A 24,698-nucleotide genomic window follows, 5' to 3' on the forward strand; every position below is an offset into this window, starting at 1 on the left:
TCTTAACTATATAGTTAAGAAACGACCAATGAAATCTTGACATTTGCCTTCTAATTGTGGTTTAAGCTCCGCTGATTGGTTGTCTCTGAATGATGTAGATAAGAGACACACTTTGAACAGAGCTTCAAACTCTTTGACTCGGGTTTAAGGAATAAATGTGCAAAGGGCACTTTGAACTCGGGTTCAATGTCTCTTAACCCTTTAGTTAACTGTTAAATAATTAATGTGCATGCCGCGCGTCTTAACCCCAGTTTAAGACTTTGAACCGCAGTTCAAAGTCTCTTAACCCTATAGTTAAGAGAGGAATTAATGTGCAAACGGCACGTTGAACTCGGGTTCAAAGTTTCTTAACTATATCATTAACTGTTAAATAATTAATGTGGATACCGCGCCTCTTAACCGCAATTTAAGACTTTGAACCGCAGTTCAAAGTCTCTTAACCCTATAGTTAAGAGATGACCAATGAAGTCGCGGCATTTACCTTCTAATTGTGGTTACAGCTCCGCTGATTGATTGTCTCAGATAACAGATTTGTATCTATTTTTAGACACACTTTAAACCGCGGTTCAAAGTATTGAACCCGGGTTTAAGGAATTAATGTGCAAACGGCACTTTGAACCCGGGTTCAAAGTCTCTTAACTATATAGTTAAACCGTGGTTTAGGGAATTAATGTGCATTTCGCTTGCCATAGTCAGTGATGTCTGTAAAATCCAAATGATAATGTACTTGATATTTTATTGAAACAAGCTCTTAATCTTATCACATGTATTATGAATTGACTTATATTTTTGATGATTAATGAACAGCCTTAAGCAAAAAAGGCAACCTTGGTACACATGAAACTCGTCATTGCAATGAAAAATACATTTTATAACTTTTCATGCACACATTTGTGAAAACGTTGCCTAAATAATGTTTTCGCAAGTTAGACTTGTGTATCAATCCACTCCCAGATTTGTTTCCCATCGTTCAAAAGTTTTTTTTCCTTATGCGTTTGAAAACCTTATTAATCAGTGATTTTGTGCCGTCCTAAGAAGAATGAAGAAAATGCATTGAAGATATGTGTAAAACATTCTGTCTCGGCCATAACTGCCCAAAATATTAATGGATTTTTAAATAAATTGGAGCAAATGTCATGCATTATAAGATCATGTGTGTGTGTGTAACACCTGTTTTTCTACCTCAAAGATCAAGATCACACTTATATTTCAAGTTCAAATTTGGCCATAAAATAGGTTGAAATTCCAGTTTCAACCAAAACTTGGCCATGTATTGATGCACAGGTAATAATATGGCACAAGTGTAAACCATTGAAAGAAAATATTTTGTGTATAACACCTTTCTTCTTTAGTCAGAGGTCAAGATCACACAGGTCAAAGAAAAATGTGCAGTGTATGGGTGTATTCAAAATATCTAAAAGAATACTTTGTTTGCAATTTATTAAATAAGATACATACCCAAAAAAGTTAATGTATTTAAAAATATGAACTCTTGTTAAATTTCATCAATGTTTTAATGGTTGCATTAATGATTGAAAGACATCTGTCAACTGTTTGTATGTTTAATGTATTTAAATACATGCAAATCACTAGTTTTATTCTAGTCTATTTATATATTTTTCTATATCAAGTTATATTTTTAATGAAAATATATTCTGACACTTTTTGGAATTTCATGCACTTTTTGTCACAATTTCACATAAAATTGCGTATTTAAAAAATCACTGGAATCAATACCGTAGCATTAAATTAACTTGTGCTAAACACAGCATGTACTATATAGAAAAAAAATGAGTGAAATAAATTTTAATATTAATCTTTGTTCAGAGGTATATTTGAATCAGTAACAATTGAATCACTGGTCAGTGGTTAATGAAAATGTAAAGAAAAAAAGTTCAGTTGCATCAAATTTGAAACGTTGGTTTTCTGTAATTTAATTTCAATAGCATCACTAAGAAAGGAGACAATTTCTCAAATCCTACAAAATATCTCTTTATAGAATAAATAAAGCCAAAGATGGCCAAAACAAAAGGAGCACTATACTATACTTATTCGCCTTTTACTCTGTTAAATGTTATAAATATATGTGAAATATCAATAAACTGTCCGTTACATTCTCAATAATAAAATTCTGCAAGTGATCCTGTTGATTACATGGCTGCAGCTGTTGATTAGAAGGTCAAGCAAAAAATGTGTGTTTAAGGTTCCAGTATACATTCATTTGTACAATCATTCAGTGACACATTGCTTTTATTTATTAAACTTGGCCAATATTGCTCATTGTCTTCCCCCATGTGTTGTTTTTAAATAATGAATTATGCACCATTATGCCATTATCGCCTATTTCATGTTCATTAATACATTATTCAAACCCATATAAATCAACATTGATGGTGGGTTAATGCTTTAATGCTTGTCGGTGTATTAGAAGACCACTTTTCATGTTAATATATGTAGTGAATAATTATGGCTGAGATATTTTAACTTCAAACTAATTCATATACCTTGTTGAAGATCTCATATAAGTAAGAAAGCAAGCAAGTAAGCAAACATTCATCTATTTACTAACTATATTGCTTTAACAAGTTATAGAGTTATATAATTGCTGCAATGCATCACCAGGGAAAGCATAATTTATTTTTTTTGTCCTGACAGGGTCATTATCAATACCTATTTTCATATATTCACATGCAACATGTTACAAGTTCAAAGTGAGTCAACAGATTTTCCTATCCCTTTTACAATGAGCCTCCTATTCTAAAGGCCTTTGAATCTTTCAAATCCACTAAAACCACTAAAGTGAAACTAAATGTTATCTGAATATAAGGTCTAAAACTATTTTATAACATGATGTTGGCTCATCTATTAGGTTTGTTGTGACGGAAAATTTTGTGAAATTTAACAAAGAAAGAATGTCTTTATTTAACAAGTTACATTAGAGTTTCAATTGATTTTCCAATACAATAGTAAGAAATATTAATTTACTGTTTTGTCTGATGTCATAAAGAAAAGTTCATGAATAATTAACTGTTCATGATCTTTACTTTTAACTTTAGTGAATAAATTTGCCTGAAATTGTGTATGTCATGTTAAACAAGTGGCAAAGATTGCTGTGGTTGCATTAATATTCTATAATATTTACTGGATTTTTTTCGACAACGAAAAACTGAACTCTCAAGGTAAGGATTTAGTTTCCTAAATAAACCAAATACTGTTAAATCAATACTATTTGTGGGACATAAATTTTTCGTTGATTTTGTGGGTAGAACAATCCACTAATATAAGTTAAGAAACCAACAAATAATTATGCCATTAATGTTTCAATTGTATAAGACCTTATTACCATAGGCATTATATATATATTCATATCCAATGTATTCCACATCCTTCATATGTTTTGCAATCCAGATAAATAGAGGATATTTGTTGGATTCAATGGATTATCGATTTTATTTCACGAGTGATAATGTAAAATATGTATTTTGTATGATCACGAGTGAATTAAAATCAATATTCCATCGAATCCAACAATTTTACTTTTTATGCCCCCGAAGGTGGGCATATAGTGATCCCACTCCGTCTGTCCATCTGGCTGTCCATCTGTCCGTCACACTTTTTTGAAAAATTCTAATAACTTCTATGTCTCTTGAGATATAACCTTCATATTTGGTATGCATGTGTATATGGACAAGGCCTTTCCATACGCACAAAATTTTTCACCCCTTTGACCTTCACCTTGAAATTAGGGTCCGCGCTTAGGTTCGAAATCTGCGTTTAGATTTCGAAAAATGCTCATAACTTGTATGTCCCTTGAGATATAACCTTCATATTTGGTATGCATGTGTATATGGACAAGGCCTTTCCATACGCACAAAATTTTCACCCCTGTAACCTTCACCTTAAAATTATGGGTCCGCATTTAGGTTTCGAAATCTGCGTTTAGGTTTCGAAAAATGCTCATAACTTCTATGTCCCTTGAGATATAACCTTCATATTTGGTATGCATGTGTATATGAACAAGGCCTTTCCATACCCACAAACATTTTTACCCCTGTGACCTTGACCTTGAACTTAGGGTCCGCGTTTAGGTTTCGAAATCTGCATTTAGGTTTTGAAAAATGCTCATAACTTTTATGTCCCATGAGATATAACCTTCATATTTGGTATGCATGTGTATATGGACAAGGCCTTTCCATACGCACACAAATTTTTACCCCTGTGACCTTGACCGTAATCTTAGGGTCCGCGTTTAGGTTTCGAAATCTGCGTTTACGCCATTTGGGTTTCGAAAAATGCTCATAACTTCTATGTCCCTTGAGATATAACCTTCATATTTGGTATGCATATGTATATGGACAAGGCCTTTCCATGCGCGCAAAAAAAATTACCCTGTGACCTTGACCTTGAACTTAGGGTCTGCGTTTAGGTTTTGAAATCTGCGTTAAGGTTTTGAAAAATACTCATAACTTCTATCAAAGCGTTTATAGGGGGCATATGTCATCCTATGTTGACAGCTCTTGTTATTTTATGCGTTTTTCACCGTTAACTTACATTGTTAAATAGTTAAACTGGATAATTTCGCTGGATTTATTATGACATTTTGTCGAAAAAATGACGTCATTTCACAGTAAAACAGTGAAAAATATCGATATTTTTCACTGTTACTTTTCACTGTTTAAAACAGTGAAATACCAGTTTTATTTCATTGATATTTCTCTGTTAATCACCGGAAAGCATAAAATAAATACAGATACTACACAAAGGAAAGGACATTACACTGTGTACATAGCTTACCAGGGCTTTTTTCCCTCTATGAGAATGGCCATTTTTCACAATTTTGGGAAATTTGCAACTAAAATTTTCACAATTTCAAGAAGTGCGCGACTCAAATTTTCACAACTTTAGACAGTTTGTGACTATTTTTTTCACAATTTTGATCAGTTTGCAACCTAGTTTTTCACAAAATGGGGGCGTCTGAAGGCCGCTTCACAAAAACAGGAAAAAAGGCACTGCTTACGCATGACATTTCCTGTGAAACACTTACGTAGTAATGCTGTATCAATACAATTTAACTTCATTTAGGTAGAATAGTAAGTATTAGCACTATTTGTTAACAACCTTGATGTCCAGTGAGTGTATTGTGCTTTTCAGAGACAATAAATGCAATAAAAAGATGACTACGTGTGATCAACACCTTACTGAAATAGTTTCTGCACTTTCATTACAGACATGTAAAAATATTAATTTGTATAATATTATGGGTGTTTGTGTTTATTTTCTTCTCGCCACCCTGATTTATCACAGCCAAGTACAGGGCCCTCGTTTTGCACTTTTTACTGCCGAATATCGGCGGCTTCCCCCATGAAAAAAGTATACTTTTTTTCCACTATTAAAGCTAAAAATTGCCCCCTCCAAAAATAATTTTTTTTTTTTTTTTTTTTAAACTTTTATACCTATGTTGCCTGCTGGTATCGTGCTACTAACCTTTGATTAAATGTATATCTATGTAAATCACATTAAAATATTATAGTGCAAACATGTACAAAAAAAATGAAGTAATGAGAGACTAAGTACAAAAAATCCCTCATAAAGGTAATCAACGCGAAAATTCCCCCTCTAGACGGCTGTGGGTGGCATCCCCTGGCGGCAAGAGAGGGCCCTGAAGTATGCACATTGACCGGAGCTAATTTTGTTCTGTTCTTGTGTTGTTTTTTTTACCCAAATCAGAAGTGCACAAAATTTATGTGTCCACCAATTATTCTCTTTTTTAATCTTTCTCACCAACAAATATAAATTATTTTACAGTAGAATGTTGGACTGTGGAAGATTGAGGTTTTGGCCAAGAATCTAATTCAGTGTGTTTTTTCATTCCAAATCGGGTCCCGTAATCGGCCCCATTCCCAAAGGAAAAAAGTATATATTTGTCCCAAATGGGAGCTAAAAATTCCCAATGAAAAGTTTCCCAATTTTTTAAAAAAAATTTTTGGTTAAGATCTTAATATTTTGTTCAACTCCCATCCATGTAAGTTCAACCTTAGTAAATATATTACTCAAAACACTTGTATTCTCAATGTTGAAGCATTTTATTTTAGCAAAACAGCAACACCAATGTCTAAAATTTCCCAGTTTTAGTCAAAACGCTGCAAATTTTCCCAATCCAAAGTGATATGGCCCCATTCCCAAAATGGTGAAAAAAATACACTGTAATTTGTTTGATAATTTTTATAAATGTATTTTTTATGCGTACGCAGTTCATTAGCTTACATAAACAATTAACATTTGTTGCATCATCTTCACAAAATGAAAACACGTTGAAACGAAATCATAATGTATGTAACTGTCTGACCATTCGGCTGTCTGTCTACTCTGTCTGTCAATCTGATGATGATGATGATGAAGAGGATGATGATGAAGATGATGATGATGATGATGACGATAATGATGATGATGATGATGATTGGAAGTTGTGCTTATGCAATTTTTATTATGATGTGCTAAAAATTATTTTCATGATTATTTTAAGCCTTCTTTTCAACTTTGAATTTTGATAACATTATTATTACAACGTTCTACTTATTACCACATGAGTCATAAGCAGTAGTCTTCATGCAGCTACAAGCTCTAAAACTTTGGTAATTAAAGAAATGGTCATTAGTTCAAATTTTTTATTTGGCTCTTAGTTCATGCAAACAGGCCTTATTTTGCTTTTTTTTCACTTAACTGACATTAAAGAAAAATATTAATATTTATTGTCAATAAGTACCTTGTCTTCTTTGAACATATTTTTGCCCTCTATATCTGTTTAAATAGTAATGGTGGAAAATGGCAATACATTCAAGGATCACGTGTATTAAACAGGATTATTCTACATATTTTAAAAGTGAATGACATATCCTCCATGAAAGTATAAATATTCAAATCATGTAGGATTAGTTTTGTAAAATGGTATCCCGAAAATCCTTCCTACAAATAATTCCTTCTATGCAAAATAAGCATAGGAACGATTGTCCGTGGTAACAGTTGTCCGGGATGCTATTAAAATCATTATGTAATCTCTGGAAGCTGATTGCATAAATTGTTTTTAAGATATCTTATTTGGCTAGCGATTGCATAATAGATATATATCAAAACAGTTTCACTGTTTGGTTAAGTTTTGAAAAAGATTTAGCCAAAGTATTTGACCTCGGTCATCTTTTCTGAAAAAATGTTATATTTTGGATTGGCTAAAGTTATCCAGATTTATACAATAAGCTGCAGGTTTCAAATTAGTTTTTACTGCAATATGCAAATGTCTCGTATATAACATCACCAATTGACCAAGCTTTTAGGTTGCTTAAGTGTAGATGACAATACTTAACGCTGTGGATTTTGGTCAACTTTGTGGAGCCTGCTGGCTGGGAGCAGTTAAAATTTCATTTTATTTATACTGTTATATGCAAAATCACCACACATTTCATTTTCGTTTCCAGTGAGCAATTTTTAAAAATAAGTTACAACAAACAAAGCCCAAACACACCTGCTTTCTGCCCAGTCTCCCCAGAACAAGCATCATTTAGGCTTGTCCTTGATTTTTTAGCTGTCTGCAATGAAGCCCAAGCTTGGTGACTGGCAGCCCTTGGACCTTGTGGACAAAGAAGCAGTAAAGCCTCTCTGTTCATTTAATAGTCGTGTGGCAGCCAACGATCACAGGTATGAGTTGAATGTCAAAAAATAATTGGGCTGTGCTCTGTGAAAAAGGGGTTCAATGCATGTGCGTAAAGTGTCATCCCAGATTAGCCTGTGCACAGGCTAATCAGGGACAACACTTTCTGCTTTTATGATATTTTTTGTTTACAGAGAGTCTCTTCTTAGCAAAAATCCAGTTAAGGCGGTAAGTGTTGTCCCTTATTAGCCTGTGCGGACTGCACAGGCTAATCTGGGACGACACTACGCACATGCATTAAATACCATTTTTCACAAAGTGCCGCTATATTGTTTTTGTTGTTTTGTAATCTACATTATATATTGGCAATTTGTAATGTTTCTAAAATAATTCATAAGAGGATGATGACAATTATAAATTTATTGAGTGATAATTCTCTATTTTTCCTTGATAGAAGTGCAAGAACTACATGGACTTAATTCCATATTGATTAGTTGAAGATGTGTAAATGCACATCTATAAGGCACGTATTACCTTTTTAAGATGGATGGGGTGGCTTTCTTCTTTCTAAGTTGTACAGTTTTTATAGAAACTTCACCAAAATTTGTTGAAATATTTTAAACGGAGGCCAAGTTAACATCCATTTTGCATCATGCACTTCAGATTTCTTGCCCTTTATTTATACAAACAGTACCAAATTTGGCATTTCCACGTTCTAAGTCTTACTGTTGTCATTGAATCTTCAACAAACATTCTGGAAGTGATTAAAAATAGAGGCTCTGTTCAATAACCAGTCATTTTGCAGCTGGAACTTCAGAGTTATTGTACTTTATTTGCACGAAAACTGTTAAATTCAGCTTGTCCACTCTCTTACTAACAAAGTTTTTATAAAATCTTGTTTCACCTTTGTCCATAATTTGGAGGAAGTATTTTTTGAAAACCCAAAAGTTTGAGCATTATAGTGGAAAACTGAAAACTGTGCAATATTTTTCTAAGGGATGATCTTTTAATGACCCCTTCTTCAGAAGAATAAAAAAGACAGTGCTTACATTTTGTATGTATATCGTCGCTGTCGTTCTCAAACCTCGTAGCTACAAAATGCCAACTTTTCATGAGAGAGAAAAAACCGTCTCATTTTTTTATAACGATGTTTCAGAAATTGAAATTCTGTAAAAATACCAAACAAATGAAGCTGCAAAATACGGTATAAGCCATAGACGCGTAAGTCATACTGATAAGTCATACTGACAGTCAGACATGGTAGCTATGATATTTTGTCACCACAGTTTTGTCATTTTTATGAGGTACGACAATTTGTCCTGATAGGAAACCTCATAGTTGCAAATAATTTTTTTTATAAAAACGTTTTTGTCAATTTTTTCCAAACGAAACGACGTATTTATAGGTGAAATGGCGTCGCTACGACTTTTCGCCAGGAAAAAAGCCAACAATCATTCTACAACATTTCGTCATGTGGCTTTTTCAAGGGCTCTGATTGGCGTAGAGCTACGAGATATAGCACAAAACACGCGCCAGACTTCATATATTCGGAAAAGACAAAAAAAAAAAAATTTGAAAATTTTGGAGCTACGAGGTTTGAGAACGACAGCGACGATATATAAGTGGTACTCATATGAGCCTTGCTCTATGATAACTTGGCTTTATGCATGAGCTTTAACTCTTTTAGTGCGGGAACCGAATTTTGAAGGCCTTTGCAAACAGTTTGGATCCAGATGAGACGCCACAGAACGTGGCGTCTCATCTGGATCCAAACTGTTTGCTATTCTGATAGTATTCTTTGAAAAAAAATCAAAGAAAATTCTAATTTTAGAAATTCAGCAGACAACATTTTAGCAGACGACAAATTTCCCAGCATGCAAAGGGTTAAGTGTTGTCCCAGATAAGCATGAACAGACCAAGCAGGCTAATAAATAACTACATTTTCTGACTACTGGTTATAATATTTTAAACTAAATTTTCTTTAAAAAAAACAACTTCCTTTTCACTAAAAATTCCATAAAAGCGGAATTTTTGTATACTGATTTTTCATGCGTTAAGCCCCCTTTCCCGAGAAAGTATCATAGTTATATTAGTGGGGTTCATATTCTCTTCCTGCTGCAGGTATTACACACTAGACAGAACCCACAGCTCCGTGTGTGACGCAGAATTTGAAGTGGACAGTTCCAATGGTGGGGCCAACATCCATGCTGAAGATTACCTTGATGATGATGACTCTGTATCTTCAGATGTAGTCTTTTGTCCTGCTAAAGGTATGAACTTTTGACTAACATCTTAATTTTTGCCTCATTCTGGAAAAACAGGCCTTAATGCATATTAATGTGTCGTCTCAGATTAGCCTGTGCAGTCCGCATGCGCTAATCAGGGACGACTCTTTCCGCTTAGATCCAATTGTTGTTTAGAAGAGACTTCCTTTATAAGAACAATTCTATTGTCACTAGCTAGCCCTTGCAGACTGCATTAAGCCCTGTTTTCCCAGAACAGTGCCCCAATTCTGTATCAACCAATCCCCTGCTGCCCTCCTCTTAAACCTTTACCTTCCCATTTCATTACTAGAATTAATCGTTTGTCCATCATATGGTAAACCATGTTGTTTTTTTTCTCAATAATTTTATTCCATTTTTCTCAAAAGTTTGTGAAAATCACCATCATACCATGATCAAATGAATTCAAGTTTCTAGACTTTTGATTAATAGCTTAAATTATCCTTCTTTGCTGTTTGAAAAGTTATCATCCTTACAATTAGTTTCCACATCGTTTCTTATAGCCACATTGATTTTTATGTCCCCCACTATAGTAGTGGGGGACATATTGTTTTTGCCCTGTCTGTTGGTCTGTCTGTTGGTCTGTTGGTCTGTCTGTTTGCGCCAACTTTAACATTTTGCAATAACTTTTGCTATATTGAAGATAGCAACTTCATATTTGGCATGCATGTGTATCTCATGAAGCTGCACATTTTGAGTGGTGAAAGGTCAAGGTCAAGGTCATCCTTCAAGGTCAGAGGTCAAATATATGTGGCCAAAATCGCTCATTTTATGAATACTTTTGCAATATTGAAGATAGCAACTTGATATTTGGCATGCATGTGTATCTCATGGAGCTGCACATTTTGGGTGGTGAAAGGTCAAGGTCAAGGTCATCCTTCAAGGTCAGAGGTCAATTATATGTGGCCAAAATCGCTCATTTTATGAATACTTTTGCAATATTGAAGATAGCAACTTGATATTTGGCATGCATGTGCATCTCATGAAGCTGCTCATTTTGAGTGGTGAAAGGTCAAGGTCAAGGTCATCCTTCAAGGTCAGAGGTCAAATATATGTGGCCCAAATCGCTTATTTTATGAATACTTTTGCAATATTGAAGATAGCAACTTGATATTTGGCATGCATGTGTATCTCATGGAGCTGCACATTTTGAGTGGTGAAAGGTCAAGGTCAAGGTCATCCTTCACAAGGTCAAGGTCATCCTACAATGTCAAACATCATATAGGGGGACATTGTGTTTCACAAACACATCTTGTTTTGTTTTATTTTCCATTGAGTTGTTTCCCCAATTCCAAAAAATCTTTTCCTGATACTTAATCCAAAATTTCCCCAAAATAGCCAAGAAATGGTTAATGAACAAAACAGTATCCATGTGGTCGTAAGAAGAAACTTAAGTAGCACATGATATTACAAAATATCAGTGTAACATTGTATGTCACTGATAAACAATTGTAATATTGTTATATTTTAATATAAAAAAACAAACTATTATTATTTATTTTCAATATCATGGCTTTCCATGCTATTTTTCTCAATCCAAAGCCACTGTAAAAAAAAATAAGCCAACATTTCACTGAGCGGAATCTAACCCTTGTGGATTTTCCCCCTCAAAACCGCATCAAGAGTATCTTCATCTTTCAATATCCAACATTTTATCTGCATGATCCGAATATCAAGAAATGAATTTAAATTTGCAAAACCAATTAATCTCTAAACCTTATAAAAACATTACTGGTAGAAGAATAAAAAGTTCATTTTATTAATTTTAACACATTTAAATAAAACACAGATTGAAAAACACAGAATATGCTGATTGTTTGTTTGAGGTTTGCAAAAGCAGTTCCATAAAGTTTTTCATTATCATGTTATCTCTAAACTGTGACTCATTTTTGAATAATTTTTAGATCTGATTATCAAAAATAGTGTTGGTTTGTTTCTGTAAATTTCTTAAAAGTATACAATAAAGCATTATTCTTTTACAAAGTTTATTGTTAGCTGAATTACATCTTGCCATGCACATGTTGGGGCAACATTTCTTCACTGGGTGCAAGTATATGCTCATAGCAATTTGGGTAAACACCTGATTAGCCCATTTATGCATAGTGGACTCTCCCATCCTTCTAATGGATCAATTTATTTCCAAAATTAGGGATGTCTAGTATATTTATTTCTATATTTAGAATATATCTTACAGAAATTCCTTTAAGCAAACAGTGCAGACCCTGATGAGACGCCGCATCATGCGGCGTCTCATCTGGGTCTACGCTGTTTGCCAAGGCCTTTTTTCTAGACGCTAGGCATAATAATGGATTAGTTAAGAGATAACAGTTTTTACGTGGAATAACTGTTTTAAGAGGATTATCTGTTTTTAAGGGGAATAATGGGTTTTTAGGGGATGAACCATTATTTAAAGGGAATAATAGTTTTTAATGGGATTAACCATTTATTAAGGAGAATAACAGTTTTTCTAACAGCCCCTGTAAAACAAAAGTCGAAAAGCCTAAAAACAAGCATAAAATGTATGAAGGATAGTACAATTTTTTCAGACAGCCTTGTTTTTATTAGTTCATTATGCTTTTTCTGAACACTTAATTCAAAATATTGCATGCAGTATCTTTGTATTAAATTGGTCAAGATCAAAATGATTACTTCAGCTACATGTATTGCAATAATTTTTATTTATTTACTGATTGATAAGATGAAGTATGTTTGACCGTGTTTAACATCAATGTGAAAATATGATACACTACACATTCAAGTATGTCTTTAAGTCTGTATTAATTAATTTTCTCATAAATTAAAAAGTCATAAATGCAAAGTTAACAATTAACAACAATAATTAAAACTTAAACTGCACATGATTGGATATTAAGTATCAAATCACACACTCACACCCAATCTTAATTGACAAGATTTTATTATTAAACTGTAAAGGCTCTTGTATTGTATCATATATTTAACACGTATATATGTCTGAACCAAATTGTGCTCCAATTTGCCTTTGTTTACTTTATCCAACCCAAATTACTGGTGTATTATTGACAGTAGACAATTGTCTCTCATAAATTAAAAAGTCATTAATGCTGTTTACATTTAATAGCAATAACTAAAACTTAAACTGCAAATGTTTGGATATTAAGCATAAAAACACACACACACACAATTACAATTTACAATATTGTATTATTAAACACTTTTAAAAAGGCCCTTGTATAAAAATGTATCATACATTTTACATTTATATGGTTCTGAATCTTTTGATTACTTTATCCAACCTAAATTATTTTTTATATTATTTACAGTAGAAAATTATCCAGTTATCATTTCATGCTTATTTATATCATTCATATGTAGTGTTAAACCCCATTAAATTACAATTATCATACTAACGGTATGTACATGTATACAACCATCTATGTAGAGTAGAAAACAAGATAGCCCTATTGACATTTACAACATAGGGAAGTAGTTTGGTTATTGCATTCACAAATTCTCCACTTAGGATTTGTGGTAAATGTCATGGTTGAATTGCTTGTGTATAGTGTATACAAAACAGAAAATGTATTTATTTACCTTATTTTGGTTTGGATAACTTCTTTTAAAATCCTGTTCACAGGTATTTGGTTTAAAGTTTGGAAAGTGTAACGTTTCTTGTGCAATTATCTCCCGGATTTAAGCTAAGTTTAATGCTTTACTATTGTTATGTTTTTAAGAAAACAATGAAAACAATGTGGCTAGATTTTGAAATACCTAAAAGCAATACATGTTTAAGCATATTCTGGTTTGTGCAGTTTTGTTAAATAAGAGTGTGATTAAAAGATAAATATTTTCTTAAGTTGGCTATTATTTTGAGTTATAATTTCTTATGTTAAAAGGTAAGTTTATTTTAATTATTATCTAACTTTGATTGCTTGACATTAACATTTATTTACTGGCAACACACAAATTACAATCTTTATCATATTTGACACGTTACAGATAAACTACAACAGGACATAAAGATGTTTTTTTCATGGAAGCATTAACATTTTATGTGTTTTATGGGCAAATATAAGTTTTATTGAGTTGGATTTTGTGACATAGATGCTATTAAAATTTATTTTTTTAAATTAAAAGAAATAATATTTATTAACATTAAATCTTTCAACAATGTTGATTAAATGTTTATCATTTTTGTAGCAATGGAAAGACTACATTCATGTACACAACATAACAATCATAGTGAAATCTCCCTTATCACGCCAGCAGTTTTGCAAAACATTTCCAGCAGACCTGACAATTCTACGTAAAACATCCCATCAGCAATTCTACGTAAATCATCCCATCAGACCTGACAATTCTACGTAAACCATCCCATCAGACCTGACAATTCTACGTAAACCATCCCATCGGACCTGACAATTCTACGTAAAACATCCCATCAGATCTGACCAATCTACGTAAACCATCCCATCAGACCTGACAATTCTACGTAAACCATCCCATCAGACCTGACAATTCTACGTAAACCATCCCATCAGACCTGACAATTCTACGTAAACCATCCCATCAGACCTGACAATTCTACGTAAACCATCCCATCAGACCTGACAATTCTACGTGAACCATCCCATCAGACCTGACAATTCTACGTAAACCATCCCATCAGACCTGACAATTATACGTAAAACATCCCATCAGACCTGACAATTCTACATGAACCATCCCATCAGACCTGACAATTCTATGTAAAGTCTCCCATCAGACCTGACAATTCTACATAAACCATTCCATCAGACCTTACAATTCTACGTAAAACATCCCATCAGACCTGACAATTCTACGTAAAACATCCCATCAGACCTGACAATTCTACGTAAACCATCCCATCAGACCTGACAATTCTACGTAAACCATCCCATCAGACCTGGCAATTCTACGTTAACCATCCCATCAGGCCTGACAATTCTACATAAAACATCCCATCAGACCTGACAATTCTACATAAACCATCCCATCAGACCTGACAATTCTACGTAAACCATCCCATCAGACCTGACAATTCTACGTAAACCATCCCATCAGACCTGACAATTCTAAGTAAACCATCCCATCAGACCTGACAATTCTACGTAAAACTTCCCATCAGACCTGACAATTCTACGTAAAACATCCCATCAAACCTGACAATTCTACGTAAAACATCCCATCAGACCTTACAATTCTACGTAAAACATCCCATCAGACCTGACAATGCTACATTAACCATCCCATCAGACCTGACAAATCTACGTAAAACATCCCATCAGACCTGACAATTCTATGTAAAACATCCCATCAGACCTGACAATTCTACGTAAAACATCCCAGCAGACCTGACAATGCTACATAAACCATCCCATCAGACCTGACAATTCTACGTAAAACATCCCAGCAGACCTGGCAATGCTACATAAACCATCCCATCAGACCTGACAATTCTACGTAAAACATCTCAGCAGACCTGACAATGCTACATAAACCACCCCATCAGACCTGACAATTCTACTTAAAACATCCCAGCAGACCTGACAATTCTACATAAACCATCCCATCAGACCTAACAATTCTACGTAAAACATTCCAGCAGACCTGACAATTCTACGTAAAACATCCCAGCAGACCTGACAATTCTTCATAAGCCATCCCATCAGACCTGACAATTCTACGTAAAACATCCCAGCAGACCTGACAATTCTACATAAACCATCCCAGCAGACCTGACAATTCTACCTAAACTACTTCAGCAGACCTGACAATTCTACGTAAAACATTCCAGCAGACCTGACTATTCTACGTAAACTATACAAGGAGACCTGACAATTCTACCTAAACCATCCAAGGAGACCTGACGATTCTACCTAAACTATACCAGCAGACCTGATAATTTTACTTAAACCATCCCAGCATACCTGATAATCCTACATCAACCATCCCAGCAGATCTGACAACTCTCTCTTAATCACTCAAGAGATCTTGTAAATCTTTGGTTAACCTCCTAGCAATATCAACCTATATCTGCAATATGATATTCCACATCATTTTCCCTGCACATAATAATAGTTATTATTTTTCAGGAATGTTTCGTTCAAAGTGAAAACCTCATAAATTCAATTCAGCGTTTCAAATGTTAATAAAGTTTCTTTGCTATGAGTGAAAAGACGCAGTTAAAAAACACAATCAGTGAATCGGAACGAAACAATGACATAGAAAGAAAGGCCCGTAACAGAATGGTATCTGAGGGCTACAAATACTCAGTGCTGAAAGATAAAGAAAATGGTGTTCTAATAGGTACTTTTGTTATATTTTCGTTGGATTTTATATTTTGTTTTTTTGTTTGATTTTTTATTTTATGTTGGCAAAAGTTTGAGTAGTAATGAAATAGAAATATCTGCATCCTGAGAGCAAATACAAATGAGCGGAGCTCTGGGGAAACCGGGCTCAGTGCATTTGAGTGCATGAAGAGTTGTCCTTAATTAGCATGGGCAGTCTAATCTGAGAAGAAACTTTCCACCTAGACTGGACCTTGGTTTGGTGTATATTTCCTTTATCAGCCAACGCGGACTGCACAGGCTAATCTGAAAGGACTCTATGCACATGCATTAAGCACCATTTTCCCAGAGCACAGCTCAAATTTTTATTCAGTATAAATGTCTTGAGCAGAGCAATCACAACTGATATGGACGTCATATTTGAAATAAGCATAATATTCATTTAGTTTAGTATTTTTCATTATTGTGATTTTGTTTTGTGTTGTTATCAATAATAAAATTATTGTTTGTTATTGGTTATATAACCCTTCAAAGGAACTTTGACAGGGAGTATATTTGTGTCACTCTGTCAGTCTCTAGGTTTGTCTGCCTGTCCACACATAAAATAATATTGTTTATGAAGTTAAACTTAAAATATTTTATCACCATGAAGTGTTGATTTCAAAGACATCTATTTCTAGTCCAATGATCTACATGTGCTTGGCCTGTGTCCGTCCGGACATCAAAGTCTCACTATTATTATTTCATTTAAAAATGATAAATAATTATTACTAGACCTGTTTCTAGAGTAATCTCTGTGCTTCATGTGCAATATTCATTTCATTTACTTAACATTTACATTTGACATAGATGTAAATCATGTTCAAAATTATCACTCTTGAGTAAAATCTTGAGTTAAACTCTTGATTTTAGTTTGTGACTTATTATGTATTGTATAGCACTTGAATTGATATTACCACACTGTCCAATGTTTCCACTCTATGAAATTTGCTGTTTATCTGGTTTTATTTACAAGCTCAAATTCTCACATTATTGTGTAAGCGGAAAAAACTTTACTACAACCCCACTTGTATAAATCTGAATATGTATTGTAATAATGCATATCCTCCTTAAAATGTATTATAGCATGGTAACGCATCAATAGCTGTTTTGATTTTGATTTGTACCTCATCTTAATTACTGGAAAAACACATTTTTACTGAGTCCTTGAACGGCGTTCTGTAAAAAGGGGGTTAATTCATGTGCGTAAATTGTCGTTTGTTATGAGCCCTGTGCAGTCCACACAGGCTAATCAGGGACGACACTTTCCGCTTTTAGGATATCTTTTGTTTAAAGAAAGTCTCTTCTTAGCAAAAATCCTGTTTCGGCGGAGAGTGTTGTCCCTGATTAGCCAGTGCAGACTTCACAGGCAGCCAGTGCAGACTGCACAGGCTTATCAGGGAAGACTCTTTAGGAACATGCTTTTAACCCCCTTTTCACAAAGCGCAGCTCAAGGACTCGGTAGAAATGTGTTTTTTTCCCAATAATTTAGATGAGGTACAAATCAAATTTATTTAAATCAATGTGGTTATGCATTATGATTCAGACTTAAGTGACCTGAAATAGTTTTTTTTTATGGAAACTCATGCAAAGCTAGAGCATAACATTAAAAAGTTGTATGTACCTAAGTATTGGTTCTGTCCTAAATGCAGTCTTTTTGTGTCACTTTTTTCAGATCCACTCGAGGAAAGATGTGAGGAAGCTGAGAGGAAAAGATGGCAAAAGATTAAGGCCCTTCTGGCGTTGGCTGTTATCCTGATTGCAGGTCTTGTGATAGTCGTCTTGGTGCAGCATTTCAGAGGGGGATGTCCAGTAAGATTATTTAATTGGGCCGTGGAGTTGGTTATTGTCATAAACACAGGTCTTGTGGTGGTCATTTGGTCCAGAATATCAGAGGTGACGGATGTTTAGTAAGAAATCAATTGACTTTAAGAACGACTGACAACAGTGTTGACAGATGGCCAAGGTCATTATTGGTACCGGCCTTTTGTCATTATCACTTGTCTCGTAGCGGTCATCGTGATCCAGTATTTTCAAGTGGACAGGACTGGCTGTCTTTCAAAAAAAACAAAACCCATTGTAGTACAATGAAAGCTGGTGTTAAAAGGTCAAGGCCATACTGGCACTGGCCCCTTAATCTGATCATGTGTCTTGTAGCCATTGTCATGATCCGGCATTGCCGAGTGTATGGAAATGGATACTTTTGGATAGTGAGCATTGTTGAGTTCTCTAAAAACACACCAAGTACTGGTTCTTCTGATAAAACATACTGGAAGGTATAGAGATAAGCATGAGGTTTTCGATTGAATCAAGCTTTAATAAATAAGTTTCAACTAAAAAAATAAAGCTAATAGGAACATTCTTATCAGTCAAACTCGACCCAAATGACTTTACAAGATATCAACATGAAACTTTATGGATGTATATATCTCAACGAGGAGAAGTGCTTTTGCACAATAACCATAACCCTACATTTTCTTTTAAAAAGAGTTATTGCCCTTTGTTTGTTTGTTTGTATGATATATCTTTTCAGGGCTATTTCTTAGATACCATACAAGATTTTAGCATGTAACTTAATATTTTTTTTGATATCAATGAGGTGAACGGCCATGCTGAAAACCCATAACCCTACACTTTCTTAAATAAGATCTATTGCCCTTTATTGCTTTTGTATAATGTAACTTTATACGATACAATACAATATTTCAACATGAAACTTCATTGGTTTCTAGAGCTCAATGAAAAGAACTGCCCAGCACAAGAACCATAACCCTACCCTTTCTAAAATAAGAGTTCTAAATATTGCCCTTTTGTTGATTTTGTATGATTAACATTTCAGGGCTATATCCCTGATACGATACATGATTTCAGCATGAAACTTCACGGATGTACATATATGAACAAGGAGAATTACCTTGCATAAAAATAACTACCCTACCCTTCATTTTTTTTAGAATATGGTACATCAAGGAATTTGCAGCCATTCATAAACAAAATTTATTTAGCGGGGATATCAATTCAACAAATTTGATTGTTCTTGTTCTTGGTAACTTGAAAAAATTGGTGCTAAAAGAATGAATCTTTGCAAACATATTAACATGCATATGAACTTGCAAACCTCAATATTTTGGGTTCAATATTTTTTACATTACTCAAGTTATGGTCCAGCTTGCTAGAGACCTGAAACTTTACATACATATTAACCAGCCTGTAAATTTGCAAATTTCTATAAAATTAGAGAAACGTGCCCTTTTCCTAAGAAGTATAAAAAAAGCTCTTATTTTTTCTTATTTTGTGTCATTGATTGCAGAATTGTGGACAGTGCACTACCCAAGAGTGTGTGATGGGCGCAGCATATATACTGAACAAGATGGATGCATCAGTCGATCCGTGCACAGATTTCTACTTGTTCTCCTGTGGCAATTGGATAAAGAAAACTCCATTTCCACCGTCCAAGACAAAGTACGGATCATTTGGGATTATCGCAGATGAAATCTTGGATATCATGCACAAGGTACTGTATACTTAATTTCACTGGTAATTTTGTCTACCAAATATTTTTTCTTTGATGCACTTACAAAGTAAGGTTTATGTTATACCTGGCAGCATGTAATACAATATGTGTTTGGTAGGTATTTATAACAGACACCAACAGGTTTTTATTTGCATTAATAACATCAAAATACTTAACATCTGAGAAATGCTTGAATTACTGGCATTTATGTATATAAAGTTACTTAGTTGACTCTTTTGTTAAACTAATATAAATGTGTATTTCATGTTATCTAATTTGTTACATTAAGGTGTAAGTACCGGGGTATATAATATTGCTATGAAACTTGCATTTAAATTTGGCTAAACAGACACGAACAGGTTTTTATTTGCATTAATAACATCAAAATACTTAACATCTGAGAAATGCTTGAATTACTGGCATTTATGTATATAAAGTTACTTAGTTGACTCTTTTGTTAAACTAATATAAATGTGTATTTCATGTTATCTAATTTGTTACATTAAGGTGTAAGTACCGGGGTATATAATATTGCTATGAAACTTGCATTTAAATTTGGCTAAACGGTAAGCGCAGTCATTGGTACGTGCGCTATTCACCTAGGCTACATGGATTCAATCTGTGCACGTGAGTATGGTTTGTTGTCACCATACTGGACAGGTGCAGTTTCCTCTTAGAAATTAGTGAGTCTAATAAGTTTATAAGGTAGGAGTACTGGGGCATACTCTGGGTCCACACATCATGCAGCCTCAAGTGCAGAAGGACCTCATAAACTTCTAAACACTGTATTCAAATCCTTTTGCATGTAGAGGTTTGATGTACTTGGTATCTTTGATCATGGCTTGATATTTAAATCAAAATTGACAACGACCTCAAGAAAAAGTATTAAAAGCTGCAAATACTTCCTTAGTAAGAATAATTTTTAGGATTTTAGCCATAAACTAACATTTAAAGTGAATATTTGTTCAGCGTTAATATTTTCATTGACACCAACATTTCTTTTATTGTACAGCTTGTCTAAGTTTAAAGTACTAGGAAGGAATGAATGCATCATCTCTCATTTTATCAAATTGAAGGGGAAGACACTTATTGTATCTACTTTTCCTTGATCTAATCTTCTAAACATGCTACAGCATTTTAAATATTTTCGAATGTTTTCAAACTGTCTAAATTGAAACACTGTAACAAAAACTGTGTATAGCTTTTAAGGTGGCCTACGAATGTAAATGAAGCTTGAGACTCAATATAAATATGCCATGCTGGACAACCAGGAGTTCACGCATGTGAATTAAACCTTTGCATGCTGGGAAATTTGTCATCTGCTAAAATGTTGTCTGCTGAATTTCTAAAATTAGCCATTTCTTTGATTTTTTTCAAAGAATACTATCAGAATAGCAAACAGTTTGGATCCTGATGAGACGCCACGTTCTGTGGCGTTTCATCTGGATCCAAACTGTTTGCAAAGGCCTTCAAACTTCGGTTCCAGCGCTTATAAGGTTAAGTGTTGTCCCAGATTAGCCTATGAAGTCTGAACAGGCTAATCAGGGACAACACTCTCTGTCTAAACTGGATTTTCATTTAGAATGGGCTGACAGAACAGGCTAATAATTATGTCACTGATTTTCCTGGGCTGACAGGAGAGGCTAATAATTATGTCACTGATTTTCCTGGGCTGACAGCACAGGCTAATAATTCTGTCACTGATTTCTTGGGCTGACAGCACAGGCTAATAATTATGTCACTGATTTTCCTGAGCTGACAGCACAGGCTAATAATTATGTCACTGATTTTCCTGGGCTGACAGCACAGGCTAATAATTATGTCACTGATTTTCCTGGGCTGACAGCACAGGCTAATAATTCTGTCACTGATTTTCCTGGGCTGACAGCACAGGCTAATAATTCTGTCACAGATTTTCCTGGACTGACAATGCAGGCTAATAATTCTGTCACTGATTTTCCTGGGCTGACAGCGCAGGCTAATCTGAGGTAACACTTTTCAGGCATGCATGAAGCCCAGTTTTCACAGATAAAAAGGGTCAAATATTCCACTCTGTCTTTCAGATAATGAATAGCGGTGAAGTCCTCTACAAGGGGGAGAATTCTAGCGCCATTCATAAGACGTTCCAGTACTATGCCATGTGCATGAATGAAGTACAGATACAGAAGGACGGAGTGATACCTGCTCTCAAGGTACATGATGGTTGATTGTCCGCTCAGCTGTGCTCTGAGAATGTCTGTCATCTCACCAAACAATCTCAAATCTATGCTATAACAATCAGTTTGTTTTTTTTCATTAAAAATCAGATCCGGTAATCGGCCCCATTCCCAATGGAAAAAAGTATATATTTGTCCCAAATTGGAGCTAAAAATTCCCAATGAAAGGTTTAAAAAAAATTTTTTTGTTTAGATCTCAATTTTTTGTTCAACTCCCATCCATATAAGTTCAACCTTAGTAAATATAATACTTAAAACACTTGTATTCTCAATTCTGAAGCATTTTTTTAACACAACAACAACAACACTAATTTCCCAATTTTAGTTAAAACATAGCAAATTTTCCCAATCCAAAGGGACCCGGCCCCATTCCCAAAATGGTGAAAAAAGAATACTGTCAATATTCACATATTTCTCCTCAATCTCAGGAAACTAAAAACTAAAAAAAGCTTTCATGAACACCTAATTGAGCATGATAGTGAAACTCATCACACAAAATTTACAAAAAAAAAATAATTAGAATATTGAGTTAGATATGTTTGTGATACATTAGGTTACACAATAAGGCTAGATTGAACTTTACCGGTACTCAGTTGTTTACCACTATCGACAAAGCGGGGTTTTTGGGGCGGTAGCCCACGATACTAAGGAAATATATGGGATAAAAAGGATTATTAGGTGTTGCATTACGTGTTACTGGTGTTGCACGCTTAGCAAGGATAAAACTGTACGCTTTTCCATTCTTTTTTACGTACCGGTAAAGATCAAGTCCCACAAAAATGGGGCAGTTTAGCTTTTAAATAAATTATTGTTGGAAGTAGTATATGTATCAACACTATATTATTGTGATTATTGAAAATGTTCCTGCACTTATACTTGCCAACATGCTCAAAGCCAAATTAGAGTATTAAATTATATTGAAAGTGAACAATATTTTGTATATTCTTCATGCACCTTTTAATGTTATACCGGTACTCTCATAATAATTGAAAGACTGAACATATTGAGTTGACATAACTCTTTTACATTTGCAAAATTAATTATTGAGCCTTGTTCTGGGAAAGCTGGTCTTAGTGCAAGAGAATAAAGTGTTGTCCCAGATTTGCCTGTGCAGTCTGCACAGACTTACCAGGGACAACACTTTTGGCTTAAACTGGATTTTAGCCCAGTAGATACTTCCTTTAAACAAACACTACCATACAAGCGGAAAGTGTCGTACCTAATTAGCCTGTGCGGACTGCAAAGGTTTATCAGGGATGATATTTACGCACATGCATTAAGACCAGTTTTCCCAAAACAATGCTCTATTGATACAGATTATCTTTCTCTCTAGCTGATTAAGTCCCTTGGCAGCTGGACGCTGACCTCTGACCCCAATTCCGGTCAGTTTGACCCCAGCGTGTGGACGGTTCAGAATGCGCTGACACAGGCTCACAAACAACAGTTCTCTGCCTTGTTTGACATGTCAGTTGGCACAGATGAAAAGAATAACAGCAAGTACATTATCAAGGTTAGGGTGATTTGTTTTTATTTTATTTTTTTTATTTTTTATTCAATATAATACATACAATGTATACATGTATATGATCATACAACATAGTGATTGTACAAAGCAATAAATTCAGACATGTTGTACAAGATATGCTAATATATATTTTTTTTTAAGAGAAAAGAAATGAACAACTGAAGAATAGTTATGAAAAATGATGAGTTGTATAAAGTCGGAAGAAAGAATACTGGACTTGTGTGTTTTGTTGAACATTCACAATGATCTTATAAGATTGAAAAAAAAATATATATTTTAGAAAGATAAACTAACATTAGAGTGAATTGTATATAAGTGGACAAACATTATGAGAATTTAATCCGATTCCATTTTTGTTCAAAGATTTGTAATCTGTCATTACTGAGGGCTATTTCTTTCTCAATTTGGATTTTTAGTTTAAGACTATGGACAAAACAATTAAAGTTTGGTACTTGTTTTTTGTACTTCATAATAAAGATAAAATATTTCATCATTATAAGTTTTTATTTTCTAATGTGTTTTTTATCCCCACGCTTTTTGAAAAAAAGGTGGGGATATTGTGGTTATCTCCGCCGTCCGTCCGTCCGTCTGTCTGTCTGTCTGTCTGTCCGTCCGTCCTGGCCACTATCTCCTCCTACACTAAAAGCACTAGAACCTTGAAACTTACACACATGGTAGCTATGAGCATATGTGCGACCCTGCACTATTTGGAATTTTGATCTGACCCCTGGGTCAAAAGTTATAGCGGTTGGGGTGGGGCCGCCTCAGAAATTATCACTCATTTTTTTAGGTTATTTTACATTTACTTCTTTATTTCTACACCGATTCACTTCAAATTGATACTGGACCTCTCTTATGACAATACGGTCAATCTCAACCATGCATGGCCCCATTCCCAACCCTGGGGCGCCCCGCCCACATAGGCCACACCCACCAAAAATTTCCATTTACTATAATTTTTTCATTTCTACACGGATTCACTTCAAATTGATACTGAACTTTTGTTATGACATTAGGGTCAATCTCAACTATGCATGGCCCCAATCCCAACCCTGGGGCGCCCGTCCCCATAGGCCACACCCACCAAAAAATTCCATTTACTATAATTTTTTCATTTCTACACGGATTCACTTCAAATTGATACTGAACTTCTCTTATGACAATACGGTCAATCTCAACTATGCATGGCA

At 34.5% G+C, this 24,698-nt stretch overlaps 1 protein-coding gene across 1 annotated transcript in view; it reads left to right on the forward strand.

Moving 5' to 3' along the window:
* The window catches only part of LOC127849036 (endothelin-converting enzyme homolog), a 56,180-nt gene that overhangs the window by 588 nt on the left and 30,894 nt on the right, over positions 1-24,698 (forward strand). The window contains exons 2-7 of the mRNA XM_052381761.1: positions 7,577-7,689; positions 9,764-9,912; positions 17,929-18,065; positions 19,564-19,767; positions 21,831-21,959; positions 23,317-23,493. Coding sequence (XP_052237721.1) covers positions 7,586-7,689; positions 9,764-9,912; positions 17,929-18,065; positions 19,564-19,767; positions 21,831-21,959; positions 23,317-23,493 — 900 coding nt within the window. The 5' untranslated portion in view covers positions 7,577-7,585. The remainder of the gene's footprint in view (positions 1-7,576; positions 7,690-9,763; positions 9,913-17,928; positions 18,066-19,563; positions 19,768-21,830; positions 21,960-23,316; positions 23,494-24,698) is intronic.

Source organism: Dreissena polymorpha, chromosome 10 (genome assembly GCF_020536995.1).
Source record: "Dreissena polymorpha isolate Duluth1 chromosome 10, UMN_Dpol_1.0, whole genome shotgun sequence".
In the NCBI taxonomy this organism is placed as follows: Eukaryota; Metazoa; Mollusca; class Bivalvia; order Myida; family Dreissenidae; genus Dreissena; species Dreissena polymorpha.